The sequence below is a fragment of the Anticarsia gemmatalis genome, chromosome 21, assembly GCF_050436995.1.
Source record: "Anticarsia gemmatalis isolate Benzon Research Colony breed Stoneville strain chromosome 21, ilAntGemm2 primary, whole genome shotgun sequence".
In the NCBI taxonomy this organism is placed as follows: Eukaryota; Metazoa; Arthropoda; class Insecta; order Lepidoptera; family Erebidae; genus Anticarsia; species Anticarsia gemmatalis.
In genome coordinates this window covers 7,389,003-7,408,259 of record NC_134765.1, presented here as the reverse complement: position 1 = coordinate 7,408,259, position 19,257 = coordinate 7,389,003, and the positions used below count along the sequence as shown (strand labels likewise).

The following is a 19,257-nucleotide window of genomic DNA, read 5'->3' as shown; positions in this document are numbered from 1 at the left end:
ACTTAAGTAAGTACGTGACTACCTGCCTCCTTCGTTGATTTAAAAAGATTGACTCAGTTCCCAACATTGTTTCTTTTGTATTGTAGGTAGTTGTAAACATCGCGTTTAGATTAGTCATTATGTTGTAACGTAACTTAGTGTAAGATAAAATAAAATTTGATGAACTTACCATTGACAATGAACCTGTGTCTATCATTCAGAAGTTCCTTGTTCAATTTCGGACATTCCTTGCTTAGAACAACACACAACTCATTCAACTTTACACTGCTTTGTTTACTAACAATCTCGATAAAATAATTACACTTATCACTGTCAGCCGCGCCGGTAATCAACTCGAAATCGTTTAAATTAAATATACCTTTTTTAACTAACACATCTAGAATGTTTGTATCGCATAATTCTCGTAATAAAATGTGTTTGTGTCGCAGCAGACCGGCACAAACGTCCCCGACCGCGGCCATCGTTCGACTAACAAACGGTTGAAAAAACGCCATTCAATCGCCCCATTCAGACGAGGAACAGATGCGAGCGTGTAGGTATGCTCCACTTGGACTCCTTACCCTTGAAAAGGCGCCTGTTTTCGGTGTTTTTGTCCCTTACCCTCGCTTTAGTAATGAAAGGGATGGGTCAAATGTTTTGAACTTCCGAAAGTGATATGAGTTTAAAGTTTGAAATCGTGACATGTTTTAACCGATTCGTGACATCTAATAAATATGTGAATAACTTTCCTTGATCTAACGTTAAGTAGGTAGGTATAACGAGACAATCAATGTTTAGAAATTGGTATCTTATAGGTAGGTACCTACCTACCTATCATAAATATCTACTGCTTTAATTAGTCTGATTTAATTTTGAATAGTATATTATTTAACAGACCCATTAAAGAGTAACTAGACACCGTATATCAATTTTGTCCAATTCGACAGGCGATTAATGCATTTGAAACTAATCGCGGCGGTAACCACCCAGAAGCACATAACACATCAGTATCGAATGAGTGAATGTGCATTGCATAATGCAACCACGCGCCAGCCGCCACGGTCAAACTGTATCGTAGAATATAAAAAGTGAAACACTGCACTTTTACATTTTGACATTGACTGGACTGCATTTACTAGAACTGTTTTTGATTTATAGCGTGAATGTTCGTGACATTAGGCTTAGTAACTCAGTAGTCGTAAGTAACGTGAAGTCCTGGGTTGGAATTGCACACTCGGTAAAGTGTCCTATTCGGTAATTATTGATTTGAGCCTATTCTGAGAAATGTAAGTCATGGAAATAAGAAACGAGTAAGGATAATTATTAAAAAAACTAGTTCTTCCACAATTTGGATCCTTAATAAGTAATAGGTAGGTACAAGGTAAAAAACTAAAACAATTTTACCATCACCCTTGAGTGATCTTATCAGATTTTACTTCAAATGGCTATGAGTTAGGTACTTTTTGCCATATTTATCTAAGATGCACAAACAAGTTTTTGTTCGATAAATGAATAATTATCAATCTTTAGAACGGTCAGTAACGTGATATCTATTTTCCTCAATCAATATTCAACAGGAAGTTGTTAAATATCAAATAAACAAAGTTGACCGATTGCTGATAGCGGTGATCACTTCATCAAACAGGCATTTTGCTAGATAGGTATATTTTTCTATTTTAGGTGCAAACCTTTAAAGGCTGATCCATCATCGTCTTTACTACTAAGTAGTACCTACTAATATTGATTGTTGAGTAGAATGTCGTAATTCGAATTCGAATAGAAAAAAAAAATACCCTGAGAGCAAGTTTTCAATGGCCTTTTTTCGTACTCTTTTTTTATATCATCTGAAAAACCAGGTTATAAACAAGTCAAGTTCATGGCATTTCTTGGTGAGTACCAAACAAAATTATGATCAATACAACGTAACGCACGATAATGTCAATAATGTCCATATTTAATTTGGTTTATTTTTTTATTAAAACTACCTATATCGGCATGATTTAGGGTTGTAAGCAGAACCACCCTATTTCTCCGGGACCTAGACAGGACACAGATTAAATAGGCTAGCTCTGCATAAATGGCTGAGGGATTACCTGGGGAGCCAGGGACAGTGCCAGACGGGGTACAAATATATCACATTCCACTAGAAAAACCGTACGTAGACGGCCATTTGCCAGTTTTATACTAGTATTGTGTCGTTTGAGCAATGGAGCTGCTTGAAAGTGCATGGGTTAATTTAACCATCGCCAGTTTACTTTAATCGAAGAATAAATTTGTCGCTTTCACAAAGGTACCTATACTTCCAATAAGCCAAGTTCCTATATTAACTAAATGACGTCATTTATTTTAAACGTATTTTAAACTTTACGTGTAAGTAACACGTAAAATTTAAAATAGACTACGTTGAAGTTATAAATAAGTTATATTTACAAACTACAGATAATTAATAAAAAAATGAAATAAATGGCTCAATACCACCATCACGCATAATAATATAATTATTAAGTATTTAGTTGTAGATATGCTGTAGATCGAGCATGAACTCAAACAGAGGCAAAATAAAAGGAATTATTGTAGAGAATATCAAATGAGCCTAATCCTCTTCGAACGTTTTCGAAGTAGAGCTATGAATAGTTTTGTAAGAGCTTTCAAGAAAATTTAATAGGACAGAGTTTTACTATTTTAATAGCACTTATCTTCTCGTTCCTTTGTACGAAAAATATTTATACGAATAAGTAGGTAAGTATACAAAATCGAATGGTTTTGAATGTACCTAAGATTATTTCAATTGTTTCAAAGTTATGTTTTGTAGATCCAGTGGCGCAAACAACAACTTTGTTTTTAGAGGATCGAGGTTTGATTCTAGAGAGAAACCTAAGTGAGTAGTTTTTTATGAGAAAAAGGTTATTCTTGTCTGGCTGGACACCAAGTCGTAAATCACACAGCTACAACTTATTCATAAATCAAACTGTGAACATTAACTTGCATAATTAGTTTGAAAGGCGTGAAAGTATAAGCAACGTGCAGTAAAGGTGCAGCCGTCCTGTGACTAATCATTTTACAAATCTAACTTTAACTCGTTAACTGGCGCCAATTTCTTGTAGCCGATCACTCAAGTAAACAGATCTAGGACTTTTTTACTGTAAACCAAATTACACTTAAATACAATTAGACAAAGTTCATTTTGCAAGAGGCTTTTACATTGCACGTTATTTTCCAGCTATGTGTGGCCGCTAGCAATGTCAAGCAACTATGGCGGGCATTAAAATCTACTGTTTGCATGTTTGTTATTTACACGGTTAATTAATTTCTGACACTACCGAATATATATTTTTTCTTATAGAAACGGCACAACTGGTAAAAAAGGTCATGTCAATAATTCATTAGAAAACATTAATCTTTAATCTATTTTAGTCGAGTTACTAATCAACTAACCGGTACCGATTAGATATTTTTTATCTGTAGCTTCGTAGCTTGCTCTGGCGTATTGTTTGTTTGACGTATTCGACGTTTACTTCATAACCTATTTTAATTTTCAATATTTATGTTGAAAACATAAAAAACCAGTGTAATATTGATGTGAGAGTAGTGATAGTGATAATTTGAATTATAATTAAGGCGTTGAAATGGCGCCAACAAAGAGAAATTCGATAGATGGTAAGTAAAATGATGACAAAACAGAACTCTAGAAGTGAAATGTTTTGACCGATATTTCATACATTTTCGTGTAAATTACAGTATTTTCAATAATAAAGTAGAAGTATTACGCTTTTTAAATACTAAAGTGGAAGTCTCTAAAGTTAAATTCGTTAAATTGTATGTTTTTGTGTAATATTTATTTACTTGATTTTGTCTCTTATATCTTAGACACAGATTCGGGCTCCGATTCCGATAGTGGGTCAAGTGCGAGCCGCAGTAAAAGTCCAAGCCCAGCACCCTCCGGCAAGGAGGGTAGTCAGTCCAGGTAAATATAACTGTATACATAATTGAAAAAAATTTAGAAAGTCAGCAGTTTTCTGAAATTCTTATTGTGAAAAGTTTTGTTTGACATATTGAGATCTGCCTTAAATAATAACTAATAATATACTCGAGAGTGTGTAATAAAGTCATCAATTATTAAGTTAAATGGTGTATTTTACAGATCAGTATCCCGCAGCCCAGCCAGTCGCAAATCAGGAAGTGAATCTCCCAAGTCTAACCGCTCAGCTCGCTCCAGAAGGTCTTCCAATGCATCAAATGCATCTAGAAGCAAGTCCAACTCGCCAGCACGGTCCAACAGATCTCGCTCAGGATCAGCTCAGAGTAACAAGTCTGGCTCCTCCAGCCCCAAGTCAAATGCTTCAGGAAGTCCTAAGCAAAGAGCTTCAAGGTCTAGAAGTGGTTCTAGAAGATCCCGTTCTGGATCTGGCAGTGCTAGATCCGGCAGTCCTAAAAGCCGATCAGCAAGTCCAAAATCAGGTCCACAAAGCCCTAAATCTAGATCAAACAGTCCAAAATCAAGGTCGCAAAGTCCGAAGTCAAGGTCACAGAGTCCCAAATCCCGTTCACAAAGTCCCAAATCTGGTGCCAAAAGTAGGTCTCGTTCTAAATCAGCCAGTGGTAGTCCGAAGAACAGAAAGTCGAGGTCCAGGTCTGGAAGTGCGTCTTCAAGGTCTAAAAGCCCTGTGGCCAGACAAGATGTTCAGGACAGCAGGTCAAACTCACCTAATCTGATGATAGATGATGAACAGGCTAAGGACAAATCTAAGAGTAGATCTAGGTAAGTTATGACTTTTTTTGTATTTCACACATTATTCACAAATGTTATTATAACATATTAATTCAAAATATATTTTATTTGTAAACTCCATACAAAGCATATGAAATATTTTTTGTTAACCATAAATTTTTAAGTACATTATGTTAAAGCTAAGTATCAAGTTGCATATTAATATTGAATGAAATGTAATAAAAGATCTTTTTTTTTTACAGATCAGGCTCAAGGCATTCGAGATCAAAATCCCGAAGCAAATCAAAGTCCAAGAGTCGCTCACGATCACGCTCCAAGAGTTCGGAAGCAGGAATTGGTAAGAAACATCACATTATGTACCTGATCTATATTATTATGTTTCAAATCATCAGTGGCAGACTAAAGACATTCCAGGCCTAATACAGAAAACCTTATAGCCCAGTAAAATGGGCAAAAAGCTCAGTAACAGTTATATCAGTTTATCCTGGTAGTTTAGGGCCTTCGATTCTGGGGAGCTTTGAAAAGTAGTATGTATTTCTAACAAATTTGAGTTTCTGCATTCAGTTCTTCATTCATTTAAACACTAGTTAAATTATCTGCCTATATATTAGCAATGTATTACAAACAATTATTTAATGAATATCTTGTTTTTAGGAGACAAAAAGAAGCGTGCTGTACTCTCTGACTCTGAAAGCGATGGTGGCAATAAAGCCGCTCCTAAACGTAAGAAGGGCTCGGACAGTGGCTCAGATACTAGCGACAAACCTAAGAAGAAGAACAAGAAGATTGTGGACTCTGATGATGATGAGGAGGAGAAGAAAGAAGGTGATGGAGGTAAGGAGTAATCTATGTATTTTCATATTTAATCAATTCAAAACAAATGTTAAATTCAGTTTGGTTTATTGATTGGTTTGGAAGGATAGGCTGTTTTTTAAGAGTACATATTTAATTTACGTTGCAGTTATATGCTATCTATCACATAGGTACCAACATCGCCAGCGAAAAACACCATAAATATCCACCACCTAAGAATTGCTAATCTGTTTTAAATAACTCCCAGTTTAAGAATGATAGTAGTGTTATTGTTAATTTCAGAAATATGGAAATTACAGATTATATTAGACACCTCTGTAGGTTCTCGAATCATTTCGTTTTAACTTATAGTAACTATTACTGGTTTATGGAAAACTTTAAGTGATTATTAACCAATTATTTTGTGTTATTCCAGTGACGGCAGACGCGTTGTTCGGTGACGCGTCGGACATAAGTACAGACAACGAAGGTGACAAGGCGTCAGAACGGTCGCGGTCGCGTAGTCGCAGTCGCAGCCGTAGTCGCAGTCCTAAAGGATCTGGGGACGAGCGCCGGTCCGGAGATGAAGCCAGAGGCAGTGGTGATGAGGTATGTTTGCTAAAACTATTGTTTATTGGCAAAACTATGGACTATCATATTTTTCAATATTAATATTAATACTATATAAAAGCGTAACTAAACTAGACTAGAATTAAATTGTGTTACGCCTTTTTCAGATATGTTCAGACAAACCTCTGTCTGAAAAAAGTCCTTAAAAAATATTGTTTGAAATAAAAATCTGTAGATTTAAACCCTTTGGCATATTCAAAATGTTTAATATTTTACAAAAACCCCTTATTTATCGACCTCTTTAACATGTTAATCACAAACGAAACATTTGACACTGTAGCAGGAGAACCGCGAAAAGCCAGAGGAAGAAGAAGAAGTAGAAATCCCAGAGACACGTATCGACGTGGACATGCCCAAGATATGGACGGAGCTGGGCAAGGAGCTGCACTTCGTGAAGCTGCCCAACTTCTTGTCAGTGGAGACCAGGCCTTACGACCCCAACACTTATGAGGACGAGATTGATGAAGAAGAAACACTGGATGAGGAAGGTCGCGCTAGGTAAGTACATAAACCAAAGAAACTATAATCTTCAGTTTATAACACAAGTTAAAAAAAGTAAAAATGATATTAAAGCCGTTGATTTTTCTCTTCACCATTGTGTGACAAATATGTGTCGTCATCGTCTTTTCACTTTGATATACGATCATTTACACCTTTTTTTTAATGTTTACAATTTGCGATAAAAAGTAAATGCTTTACGAGCAAAAAACACCGAGATTACTATTATACCTACCGTTACCGTGGTTGCAAATTTACCGTGCTGACAATTTTTACAATTATGAATATGACTTGAGTAACAATTCCCAACATTGTTAAGAATAGCAATACTAACTTACATTGTTACTTCTTTTAATTGTCAGGTTAAAACTGAAGGTAGAGAACACGATACGTTGGCGCACGAACTTCGACAAGGAAGGCAACGCCATCAAGGAGTCTAACGCGCGCATGGTGAAGTGGTCTGACGGCAGCATGTCGCTACATCTCGGCTCTGAAATATTTGACGTTTATAAACAACCCTTACATGTGAGTATAATGAGAATCTTTATGTATTGAAACTAGAATATATTTATTTTTTCGCTATGTATTCAACAATATGTAGGTTCATGCTTTTTCTTTTACTGTGATTTCTATGTATATTTTAGAATGGAAGCAGATTTTTTTGGTTTTGCTGCAAAATGTCGAAACCACACGATACATATTGCAAGGTCGATAGATATGTCCCTGGCATTAAGTCCGCCTTTATACAGAAAATTTATTTTAAAAATCTATTTTAAATGACCATATTCTGCTACCGTTAAATAATGATAGAACTGGATAAGTACTGGTCTTATTTCAAACCATTCGCTTTTTGTCTATATTAAATCCAGAAACTTCAAAGCATAGTTGCTTTACACGCTCTAAAAATCTATTTCCTTCCTCCAGGGCGACCACAACCACCTGTTCGTGCGGCAAGGCACAGGTCTGCAGGGCCAGGCCGTGTTCCGCACCAAGCTGTCGTTCCGGCCGCACAGCACCGAGTCCTTCACGCACAGAAAGATGACGCTGTCCCTCGCCGACCGCTCCACCAAGACCTCCGCCATCAAGATACTGTCGCAAGTCGGAGCCGACCCTGATGCTGATAGGAAGTATCAGCTTAAGGTATGTGCAGTTATTTTCAAGTTATTTTGAATTTTTTGTTTCTTTAATAATAGGTGAACATTGTCATAACTTTTAAACTCTCGCGTTGCATGTTTAATGTATAATAGAATACGGGAATTAACGCGAGCAGTCAGCCTGCGACCACGGCGAGTGCAACCTGCGCCGAAACGTTAGGCATATTAAGGTAAAATGCTTGTTCGCGTTAATTCCCGTATTCTATTATACAGGTGAACATTGTGATCATTCTAGAAATCATTGCAATAATAATCTAGTTTTTGAGTATGCTCACCTATCACTAGATTGATAAGAAGATATTATTTTATGTAGGTAGTAAAAATGCAAGCGTCGAGTGATTGAGTAATGAAAATATTCTACTAGTAACGTAACATTATTTTTTTTCGGGATAATGCTTACAGTTCATAATGGAAAAAAATAAGAATAAAAACTGCAGTTTTAACACAATTCGAACTACACAGTTTTCGTTGTAAAGTAGGGTAGTCATAAAAACTCATATAAATGTAATATTCGCTACAGAAAGAAGAGATGGAGCTCCGTGCCGCGATGCGTTCCCGCGCCTCCACTCGTCCCAAGCGTCGCGGCACTGGCGCCCGCGGGGCCGCGGCGCAGAGAGACGACTCGGAAGATGAAGGTGGCGTTTCACTTGCTGCCATCAAGAATAAATACAAGAGTGGGCAGAAAGGTATAACTAATGTGACAAACTCTAGTCTCTATATTCCGGAAAGCTAATATTTACTCATATTGTTGCTGTGTATCGTTTTTGTTTTGTTATAATCTACTTTCCGAATGGACGGTAACTTAACTCATTATTATTACAACTTACACTTCAATATTTGAACTGTGACGTCACAATTTTTCTGTATATTTTAAAAATTTGTTTTGTTTTTACAGCGAGTGCAGGCGCAGCGATCTACTCATCAGAATCAGACGGGTCAGACGTGGAGACTCGCCGCGCTCGTCGCCTGGACCGCGCCAAGGCGCTCAAGGACTCGGACTCCGAGGGCGACGCCAGCGACAACGACGCGCCCACACAGGACCGCACGCCTCGACAGAATAGCTCGGCCAGTGGCTCCGGCAGCGGGTCCGGTAGCGAATAGACACTTGTAAATAAGGTCGGGGAAAAAGTCTTTTCGCAATATAGTATGTATGAACTTGTAATAAAATCTTTTCTCTACACAAAAAAGCTCGATATTTGGGTACCTCACGAGCTCACTGAAAGAAACCTAATGAACTGTGTACTCATTTGACTTGAAGCCAAAGAGATTTTATTACGAGTTCATACATACTATAATGTGAAAAGACTTTCCCCGATCTAATACATTTTTATATAAAGCTGTCGTATATAATAAGTGTTTTGATATAAAACCGTCTAGACTTTGGTATTTCTGTTTGGATTGTATGAATTTGTTTTGTGAAAAATACGGGCGTGTACGTATACGAAATACGACTTCTCTGACGTATAACGACTGTTATCGTAATTGACAACAATTAGGATCGACTTATTACGTGCTCTCCAAAGCATGAAGATTGGAGACACTTTGTTCAATTAAACTGTAACAGTGTGCTAAGCGGTCACTCATCTATGGAATGTCCGCGCTATGGATTCCTTAACCCACAGATCGTTTACCGAATGGTGTGCGCAACTGGGTAGAAACGCCTCCAAACAATATTATTATGTTTAAACTTTCACATTGCATGGTTATTGTCTTTTATTATACGAGGATTAACGCGATCGTATATTATTTACATTGGTTTTCTTGACATAATGACAATAACGATTGTGTTAATCTTCGTATAGTATATGATAACAGTATAATATTATTGTTCCAACTACTAGATAAAGATATCTGCGAGTTGTTTCTTTGATTTGACTGGATGCTATTTTTTACATAAAATAATGTTGATGGAAACTGGTTTGCAAACATTGTATTATGTAATATACTTTATAGGAGACAAGTATTTTTTGTTTTGTGACGCACGATTTGTAATTTATATAAGGACTTGACTGTAAATATAGATGTTAAGTATTCAATAACTGTTTTTATTTATACCCTCAAGTCTTATAAACAGTTAAACTACAAAACAAATGACCCACGACACGTCGTCAACAGCGACAATGGGTGATGACGGGACGTTGCTCGACATGCTAGCTATACAGAGTTGCGAGATGACACCAAATAAGTCAAGCGAAATCGCTCAGCTTCGCTTGACATATTGCCTATTACTTGTCCCTCAATGTAACCCTACCTTGGGTATCTTTTCTCAAAACGATAAGTTACCATCAGGGCGTTTCGCACTATTTGTATTATTCAAAAATCTGACACAAGTTTACCACTACTCATAAGTGCTTAAGGTCACCACGCCGCATCCATTGCGTCGGGAGGTCGTGGGTTCGATTCCCACACGGAACAATTTTATTATGTGTGCGATCCACAAATAATTATTTCGGGTCTGGTTGTTTGTATGTTTGAGTCCCCGCGACACAAGAGCAATATTCTAAGTGCGGGAGTTGTCTTTTCTAAAAGAAAAAAAAAAGAAATATGCAAGCACCAAATGAACACTTTCACTTAAGCAGCCAATGGAAAACTGGACAAGGTAGACAGAATTAAAACTAACACCCATTGTAATTACTAAGGTGTATTATCTCCTTTAACGTATGGTCCTAAAACTCTTAACCTAACTCTACCTGTATGTATAATCCTTCCCACGCCAATAATTTTCCATAATCCTTCATCATCTTTTGTAACATTAGGAATACTGAACCCACATTTGTCGAAATTACCCAGGGTTCTTTCGAAAAACCTGTCGAATGTCCACTGTGGCGCGATTACCTCACAAGTTTCGATCGCCGGGAGCGAATAGGCGAAGCTCAGGTTGAAAGTATCGCCTATCTTTAGTACAGGGTATTGTGGTTCTATGACTGCTGGTTCTGGAAATCAGATTTTCATTGTTTCGTTAAGATTATTTTAGCACCTAATTAATATTACTTGTATGACATGTAGGAGTCGCTACCGATAGTGCTACATTTTGGAGTATGTTCATAAAAAAAAAACATTTTAGGACTTGCCTTAGCAACACACACGGGCACATCGTTATTTTCCTTAAACAACAGTTTTAGGTATGAAAGGTTTGTAAGGGGGAAATTTTCGGCAGCGTTAAGTACTTAGTAATAATTAAAAAAATCTATGAACTAACATAAAATGCCAACGTTCGGACATAGTAGGTATACCTTCTCCTTTTTGAAGTCAGTAAAATTTAAATTACCTGTAATTGCCAGTGTGATAACCTGAAACAGCTCGATCCATTCGCCATGACCCTTTGTATAAACACTGAGCACCCAATTTCCATAATTTTCTTCCGTCAGAGGTCCGATCATGAACTCATTAGGTTTCAAGTGCTTTAGCTTTTTTCCAAAACTCTTCGACGTAAATACGTGATAATTCTTCTCATGATTCACTAAAGCTTTTATATCTTTTATAAATATATATTTTAATGCTGTATTTTTATGAAAATGTGTGTTATTTTTGTTCAGTAGTTTCGGTGCGTGTAGTTCCAGTTTGGTTGTATCGCCGTATGGAGGTGCGGAGAGGTAGTACTCGTCGTGTTCACTGATCATTGGCGCTGATATCCGCACCATGTCGTTAAGAGCGCACTCTATGAAGATTGACTCCAGTTCTATTTTCCTTTTAGCTGGAAGAAATGAAGAAATAAGGTGGTAAGCATTGTTTTAAATGTATCTAAGCCGAGGCGTCGAGAGATTCAAACGTTACTTGTAAAATTGTAAGTTTCATTAACACTATGTTATCATATTTTATTTTCACATTTTTCGGATATAATGAGAAAAAGAAATCGAATAAGGATTAAATCAAGAAATCGGACTAAAAATATGAACACACAAAATTTTGAAAACCCCGTACGAATTATAAACTACTCATACCTAACGCAACAAGAATAATCCGATCGTAGAACGGTAACTTAAGCTATGTTTACATTACCTACTGAAAACTGTTCAGCCACATTAGCAAACAACCGTAACTTCTAAATACAGCAATCTGAAACGATGCTCCTAATATATCACGATGTTAGTTGACTTTCAACGATGTGCACTCACTGCAGTAATAGAGTTGCTTTACAAATAGATAATGACCTAAATTGCAGCGCGAATTTGTTACCATCTTGCAAGTGTACCTACCCATTCGTAGAACTATGTAATAGATTTATTCATGGAGACATACAGATTTACAAATACGCATTGTCCGGTTTGTAGTATCACTCGTTTTCTTTAAAATCGTGACTACGTGTACAATGCAACTAGAGAAATACTAAATGATTCCCGTTAAATGATATGTTTTAAATAATCGATAATTAATTCTTGATTGTTATGGTCCTAGGCTACAATATATTACTCTAGCAAGTTTTGATGTATCATAATATCATCATATTTATAAAATCATCGAGTCACTCCGTGTATGCCCACAAACGCTTTTTGTTTGCACCTTAAAACACCTGTTCCTAATTTATTTTCAATGTATTGTCACCTTTGTTATGAGTTTCAGGCTGTTTGCTTATTTTTGCACATTTAGTAATTTAGTCATTTTCAAAAGCATCATCCCGGTCTAGCAGAAGTGGGAATTAAATGCGAATGAAAACCCGTGACCTCCAAATTAAACTGTTTCCCTAGGTAGAGCAAAAATCATTATTGTTGTAGTCAAGGTATTTTTTGAAATGAACACGGTTATATTATAAATTCGACCCTTCATACTCGGGACAAATTAATCATAGCCGTTGAGAGATACCATAGATAACATAATTAACAAAATGTACATGTGTGAATTAAACATACAGTGAAATTGTAATAATTATGACCAATTTTTGCATTGTATGTTGCCCCAATATACATTATCTTTAGCAAATACGAGCTACGATAAAAATAAATATCTTTTTCAATATTTACTCTGTTCGAAGGATAGTTTTTATCTTTGACTAGTTACGCCGCTTAGTTTCACTGGTATCTATAGCGCCTTCCCTGCTTTTTTCGGTCGTAGACCGATGTTAAATTTGTCTATAGTCTTCTTGATAATCATAAACAAAAATATTTTTTCAATTCTGTCATTTTCTTTCGCGATTTTTGTTTCGTCTTGAAGTAGCGCGTTCAAACTAACAAAATCTTCAGCTTTGTAATGTTAGTATAGATAATGTTAAGTATATCATTTATTTATTACAAAATACGACGCGATTTTTGTGATAAGATATATAGCAACGAGTTTTTACGGCGACGACGCGAATGAAAGAAACTGTTTGTTGACTTTTTAGAACCTTTATCAGTAGGTAATTAGTTTTATTTAGTTGCGAACTGAAACACAGAGGCTTTTCAGAAATAGTTAGATGCACATAGTATCATTATTATTCTTAACGTAGGTACACGTTTTTGATCGTCATAATCATAGAAAGGGGTTTATGGCGTTAAAAAATTATTTTCTTTTTATTAGTTATCAGAGAAATATTCCTGGAGAGTATGGCTTGAACGACTAAAAAAAAACATAATTTCCATTTGACAGGATTTTGATTAACGATTTCAATTTAGTAATAAAATAACGACCATGAAGCAGTGATTACATTTTATAACTTTTCATATAACACAACGATTTAAAACGATTAATAACTCCAATTCGATTATTTCTTTCACTCGAGTGTAACGAACAACTTACCGGTAATTTTCACTGCTCGATCAAAGTTGACAGTGATGGAAAGAGATGACATCACTGTTAGAGCGAGTAGGAATACTAATGTGACGTTTGGAAACGCGCACATGACAAGAGTGGCGAGTGCGGACTGATAGCGCACGGAAATGATACTGAATAATTGTTCAACGTACTTTGTGTTTCTGCTCAATTATATTTTACCGAGAAAAGATATTGATGTAGTTTAAAAAAATTGTAATAAGTTTAAACCATGTAGGTTAAAGTAAGGCAATTGGAGTCTTAATCTTCTTAGTTTTCCCTTCTTTCAATAAATTGTGAAACTACACTTAGTTGTTGACAGAGTTTAAGAGTGATACCAATGACTTGTCTAGTAACGCCTAGTGTAAAACTATAACTTTTAACAAAAAATATTGTAAAGTACGTGTAACACTGTTAATCTGGCTGTTAAGCGGATTTCTTTAAGTACGGCTTACAAATTATCCGTTTTTTGACGATAATGATAAAGGCAGGTATTTTTTGCAAAAAACTCATGTTAATGCCTGTTAATAACTCGTAAACCGTAGGTATTTGAAACAGGTTTCTCATGCACTTAAGTGCAATTCGTTTCAGAAGATATATGTCATCTACTTATGCCATAAATACTTACTTATAGGTACCTAGTACAGATAAAGAACACGTTTAGTTTAAACGAGACAATTATGTTTTAAACTGGTGAACGTCATAGGCCACAAGGCAGTCAGTTGCTGCGATTGAATTGTGGTCCTTAGTGTCCTGCACTAATTGAAGTAGAAGTGTGTCAGCATTAAAATCAAAGATGTCTTACAGTTTCAAAGAAACTTAGTACTTACTTCATATAATATTACAAACGTACCTATTATACTGTTACAGTGATCTGTTATATCTTCACGTATAACAATGCATTTGGTTTACGTAGTTATATCTATAACATTAAATAACCTGATTGATATCCCGTGTATTTTTCCGGATATGAAGAAAAACTAACACTAATCAACTAACCAATAAAGGTTTATGAAATCAAGACACAAAAACTTTAAGACCTCACTAATATTACGAAACCGGCAGACTGTAGCTAATAAAGTTTAAAACGGGGAAATTATGGGTTTAATTTCTAGGCTATGCGTTCACCTCTAAATCCTCCAGGTTCTTAAGCCCTGCGCCTGATCTCTAACTGATTGTGTTGGTTATCCGTCCCAACGAGCTATGAGAGTGAAGGAATAGAGAGTGTACTTGTGTATTTGCACATTTTTCGACACTATAAACAAAGACCTGCACTGATAGTCGGTTTGTCGTGAAACCGGTGGCCGTAGCCAAATGTCGAGTAGGAGAGCATCACAGTAGCCCGATTCTCTACAACTATCGACTACCGACAACCGACCTGTCATCGAGAAATTTTGTATGAAAATCTGATCAGCGCCTCTGACGGGTGTCGTAGGAAATGTTTTGGCAGTACATTCTAAATGTCAAAATTTCGATGTATATATGTAGAGAATCGGGCTAGGTAACTATTTAAAGTGGTAGGCAATTTGGTAGGTAGTTAGCAGGTATCCACACAGGAGCACATTCGCAGACATGTAAATAAACATGATTGCAACTTATCTGTTAATGTCAATACTATAGTCAATACCTACTCAAAAATAATCTCGATCTTTACAATCACGCTTGTATTCCCTAAGATTGTGAATAGAACATACCGCAGTCTTCTCTTCTGTAGGCAAGTACTAATTAAACTGACCCCTTTGGTGAAGATTGCTGAGAATATTTTGTTATTCAATTTACAAAACACAGAAAATCCTGGAACATTAAAAAACGTCCTTATTTTTGAAAATTGTCTAGAACTTTAAAAACGGCCATTGATTAAAAACTAAAGCAATAAAAAACAGCATTTTAAAGTTTATATTGTAGTTTTATTACAAAGAAAGTTACAAAGAGTACGCTGAACATTTACAACTTATTAGTTAATTATTTCATTCAATGTAACGACCTGTTATTCCAGTTAATTATCACGAATTTGTTCTTCATAGCATAGGTACAATGCAAGCAACAAATAAATGTCCAACCTTGCGCAATTAAATTAAAATAAAATTGTGCTCAATTAATTCTTATACATTATATGTGCACTCTAACCCCAACTCCTCCCTCATTCCAGGAGGAGACCCTTGTCCAGCAGTGGGACAATATTGCGTAACATACATTTTTATCTATTATAATAATATCAATAAAACAGAAATTACAATTGGCTATTATACTGGAATAAGAACAATACTATTTTAGGTCTACTTCATCGTTGGTTTTCTGAAGTTTAAATGTTGTTTTCCTCTCATAAGTTAGGCGGTAGCAGCGCCAACGATCCAGCTCGTGTAGGGAGCAATACGCGTGTTGATGTCTGGGAACCAGCTGTTGGCACAACCCTCGGCCCATGAGAACACGCCAACTATGGCGCCGCTGTCGTCCAAGATAGGACTGCCGGCATCACCCTGGAAAAAGGGAACCGCTTTAAAGAAGAACATTTTACGATAGTAAACCTTCTATATTGCTTAATGAGAGGACAATCTTTCTGCCTTTCTGTATTCTGTTTTACTATTCACGAGAAGCAAGTTTTATGAGTTTACACGTTCACATCCCAACTCCAAAACACATTTTATTTTTTCTCATGTTACGACCCATAGCACCACATAGAACACCAAGAAGAAGATGCTATAAATCCTATCATTTCAATCTTCTCGAGAAAGCAGGAATGTAAATTCTACCCTCTATCTTAACTGCTTTTTTGGTTATATCTATATCAGACTCTTTATAGTATCTTCAACATACGGGGCACTGTCCTCGTACTCCAACGTCGAGCCATCCAACGCAGACCATGTTGGCGGTGACGGTGAACCCTAGAGCGTTGTATCTGTTCGCGCACGTCTGCTGGTTGATGGTCCACACCTGCACGTGGCGCAGCTCCTCTGAGGGACCCTCTGTTTGAGACTGGAATATTACATCACTTGAGATTAGCTGGTTGCTTTTGAAAAGGTTAGTCAGGGTAAGCATATCCTCAAGTTTATGTTAAAGGATTAAACGTTTAATGAATTAATGATGATGAGATGCAATTAAGATTTTGAGTTTGTTTATTTTGGGAGAAGGAAGGAACTTGATCTGCTTAAGGCATTTATTTTTTCGTCACTATACTTCCATAGTTTTTTTATTAGTATTTCCTTTCTAACTGGCCAAAGACTGTAGCTTGAAGCCTATTTGTTATTAACATAAGTATTTCAGATTTTTTTAGTTTAATGAAAATAGAAAGGAAATTAGTATTCGATCGAAGTTGAACTATCTTTTCTACCAAACATATAACAAAATATGTCTACTCAAATTTTCAAACCCTAAACTTTACACTAGACTTACAGAAACAGCACCCCATCCAATCGCTATAATCCTCTGATTAGTGTCAAAGGTATACGCGCCGCCCGCAATCCTGGCAGCTTGAGCGACACCGGGCAGCAAGTTAATATTCGTGGTAGTTCTTATCACTGCGATGTCGTTGGCCCTGGTGGTGGTGGAGAAGTCAGGGTGGGTGGTGATGCGGTTCACCATGTGGATGGTGCCACCCTGGCGAGAGCTCGACGAACCCACTCTTGCACGCCACCATGACACTTGGTTCGCTCTGTGGAAGAATAGGTTGCTTTAAAATTGTACTTTTCTTTTAACCGTTGTAAAATTGCGTATTATAGTGAGTAATTCAGCTCTGAAGAAATTAAGGCTATACAGTGGCTATTTTAGGAGAACTCCTGCAAGGGCTATCGCGTTCCCAGGTAACTGGGTTGCGGAGATCCGATAGGTAATCGCTCCATGTAAAATGTTAGTATTCAGGCTAGGCTGACGAGGGGTACTCCTCAAAATTAGCATAGCACGTTGTTCAAGGCAGGGTAGTGACTTTTTACCTACCAGTTAGGTATATCTACGAAACAAATAAAATATCAGTTTTCATTCTAAACTATGTCGTTAATTGTTCTTTTAATGTACGGAACGTGTGTTTGTGCTAAACATAGGTAAATTTCCTTCAAAACGACACAAATATGACTTGTGTTCTTTGTTGAAATGTCACGACTGTATCCAATACATAATTCTATTTACGGTTTCGTATTTATTTGTCTTAGCCTTAGGTAAGAAGTTGTAGATGCGAGTGCACAAATTATCAAATACAAGACAATAATTATATTATACGCTTGTTATACCCGAAAGTGTAGGCAGAGGAGTATGAAATACATCCACGTTTTGCCATTTATAACGTTAGTTTAAAGGGGCGAGCTTATTGCTATTCACCGGCCCCGACTCCGAGCATTTATTTAAAAATGTTCGAATCTTAATTAGAAAATACCAATAGCAATTTATCAGACCCGTGAATTGAACCCAGCACCTCTGCGTCACAGTCGCAACTTTGTTTTAATATTTTTTATCAAATTATTGGGAAATCTCAAATTATACTACAGTGATTCTAATTTTTCCTTAACCTTTCACCTGTCCAATACCTTGTTTATGACACTTACACTCCATTAGTAAAGAAGCAGGAGGCAGCAGACAGTATGGCGTTGGTTGTAAGGATAGAGCCTCCACAGCCATGAGCATACTCGGCAGTAGTCACTCCTCCGTTAGTCACGAGAGAGGCCGCGAAAGGATACTGACTGATCGTCGTGGTCGCACCGCCGGCTATTCTTTGACCTGAAAAATTGTCGATAAAGATTTATCAGAGAAAACTATAGTAGTAATTGTCTTTTTGAAATATTTCAAGCATCTGTCGAAGAATTAAATATCTCTGTAATGTTGTTTTACTTGGTTGATTTAGATTTCAATAAGGTCAAATTTCTTTTTTTATAACTCCCGTCCCGCTTCTGGCTTCCTCCCGAAATGAGAGAGGGGTTAAGTGCCTTATTTAAGGGTTTTCCTAAACATTGATGGTGTTTTTTTGAGTTTGTTAAAATACGTATCCTTGCATTATCAATTTAATAATCCGCGAGCGAAAACTGGGTTTGATTGATAGCATAGACCTTCCTAAATTCGATGAAAGGGTTGATTACATCGTTTACATACATCGTTTGAGAAGAACGTAAAAATTACTAGTGATTGTGAGTCAACATAGATACTTTTTGATAACATTGATGTTCAATATCATCGTGTTAAAGTTGCATGATTTTATCATTTAACATTCCTGTTTCCTGAATTTTATTAGACCTAGACACGATATACATAGAGTAGTACCTATGAGTAATCATTTGATAAAACCTACTTTTCAATTTATGTTGCAATCTCTCGACAAATGTGACTGGCTAAAATGAAGTTTAATTTTTCTTTTACCAATATAATTCGTACCCAAAAATATTAAAATAGTCTACTAACCTTTGATATTAACGAAGAAATAAACTAAAAATATAATTGAGAGCTTCATTTTCAACATTTTTTATAAACTCTGATGTATCACCTCCTCACTAATCAACTACTAAAACTAAAAAAATGTTGATAACAATTTGATATCCAAATTATCGATATTATCTTTAATTTGTTGATAAATTAATAGGTAATTGGTTAGCCTTGGACAGATAATTAAGAGGCATATAAATAATTGGGTGATAATCTAATTTTCTACAAAAAACGGTACATAGGTATTGTTTATGGTAGCTTTTAACACCATCTTACTTTTCTACTCTTACTTAAAAGACGACGTTTAGCGCAGTGGTTAAAGTGGTCACCTCACCGCAATAACAGTAGCGC

General features: G+C 36.4%; 4 protein-coding genes across 15 annotated transcripts in view; 1 reads left to right on the top strand and 3 right to left on the bottom strand.

Moving 5' to 3' along the window:
- The window catches only part of pyd (zonula occludens-like protein polychaetoid), a 120,556-nt gene extending 120,078 nt beyond the window's left edge, over positions 1–478 (bottom strand). For 10 of the 12 annotated variants that reach the window (XM_076128525.1, XM_076128528.1, XM_076128533.1 and 7 more), the window contains exon 1: positions 170–478. In XM_076128525.1, the coding sequence (XP_075984640.1) occupies positions 170–461 (292 nt within the window). In that variant the 5' untranslated portion in view covers positions 462–478. The remainder of the gene's footprint in view (positions 1–169) is intronic. The other 2 variants (XM_076128540.1, XM_076128541.1) reach the window with 1 other exon arrangement.
- Positions 479–3,466: 2,988 nt separating this feature from the next.
- On the top strand, positions 3,467–9,815 carry Atu (Another transcription unit). Its single transcript, XM_076128620.1, has 11 exons — positions 3,467–3,636; positions 3,847–3,943; positions 4,121–4,738; positions 4,951–5,045; positions 5,363–5,542; positions 5,937–6,109; positions 6,411–6,628; positions 6,991–7,153; positions 7,553–7,768; positions 8,303–8,468; positions 8,678–9,815. The coding sequence occupies exons 1-11, from the start codon at positions 3,606–3,608 to the stop codon at positions 8,881–8,883; spliced, it is 2,163 nt and encodes a 720-aa protein (XP_075984735.1). The 5' UTR covers positions 3,467–3,605; the 3' UTR covers positions 8,884–9,815.
- A 601-nt stretch (positions 9,816–10,416) lies between these two features.
- LOC142982214 (uncharacterized) lies at positions 10,417–14,436 on the bottom strand. Its single transcript, XM_076128613.1, has 3 exons — positions 13,495–14,436; positions 11,051–11,476; positions 10,417–10,715 (listed from the first exon to the last, which is right to left on the bottom strand). The coding sequence occupies exons 1-3, from the start codon at positions 13,595–13,597 to the stop codon at positions 10,417–10,419; spliced, it is 828 nt and encodes a 275-aa protein (XP_075984728.1). The 5' UTR covers positions 13,598–14,436.
- Positions 14,437–15,719: 1,283 nt separating this feature from the next.
- LOC142982116 (trypsin, alkaline A-like) lies at positions 15,720–18,989 on the bottom strand. The gene is made up of 5 exons (XM_076128460.1): positions 18,886–18,989; positions 18,039–18,210; positions 16,897–17,155; positions 16,321–16,479; positions 15,720–15,983 (listed from the first exon to the last, which is right to left on the bottom strand). Exons 1-5 carry the CDS (start codon positions 18,941–18,943, stop codon positions 15,834–15,836), a joined length of 798 nt encoding a protein of 265 aa, XP_075984575.1. The 5' UTR covers positions 18,944–18,989; the 3' UTR covers positions 15,720–15,833.
- Between the last annotated feature and the right edge of the window lie 268 nt (positions 18,990–19,257).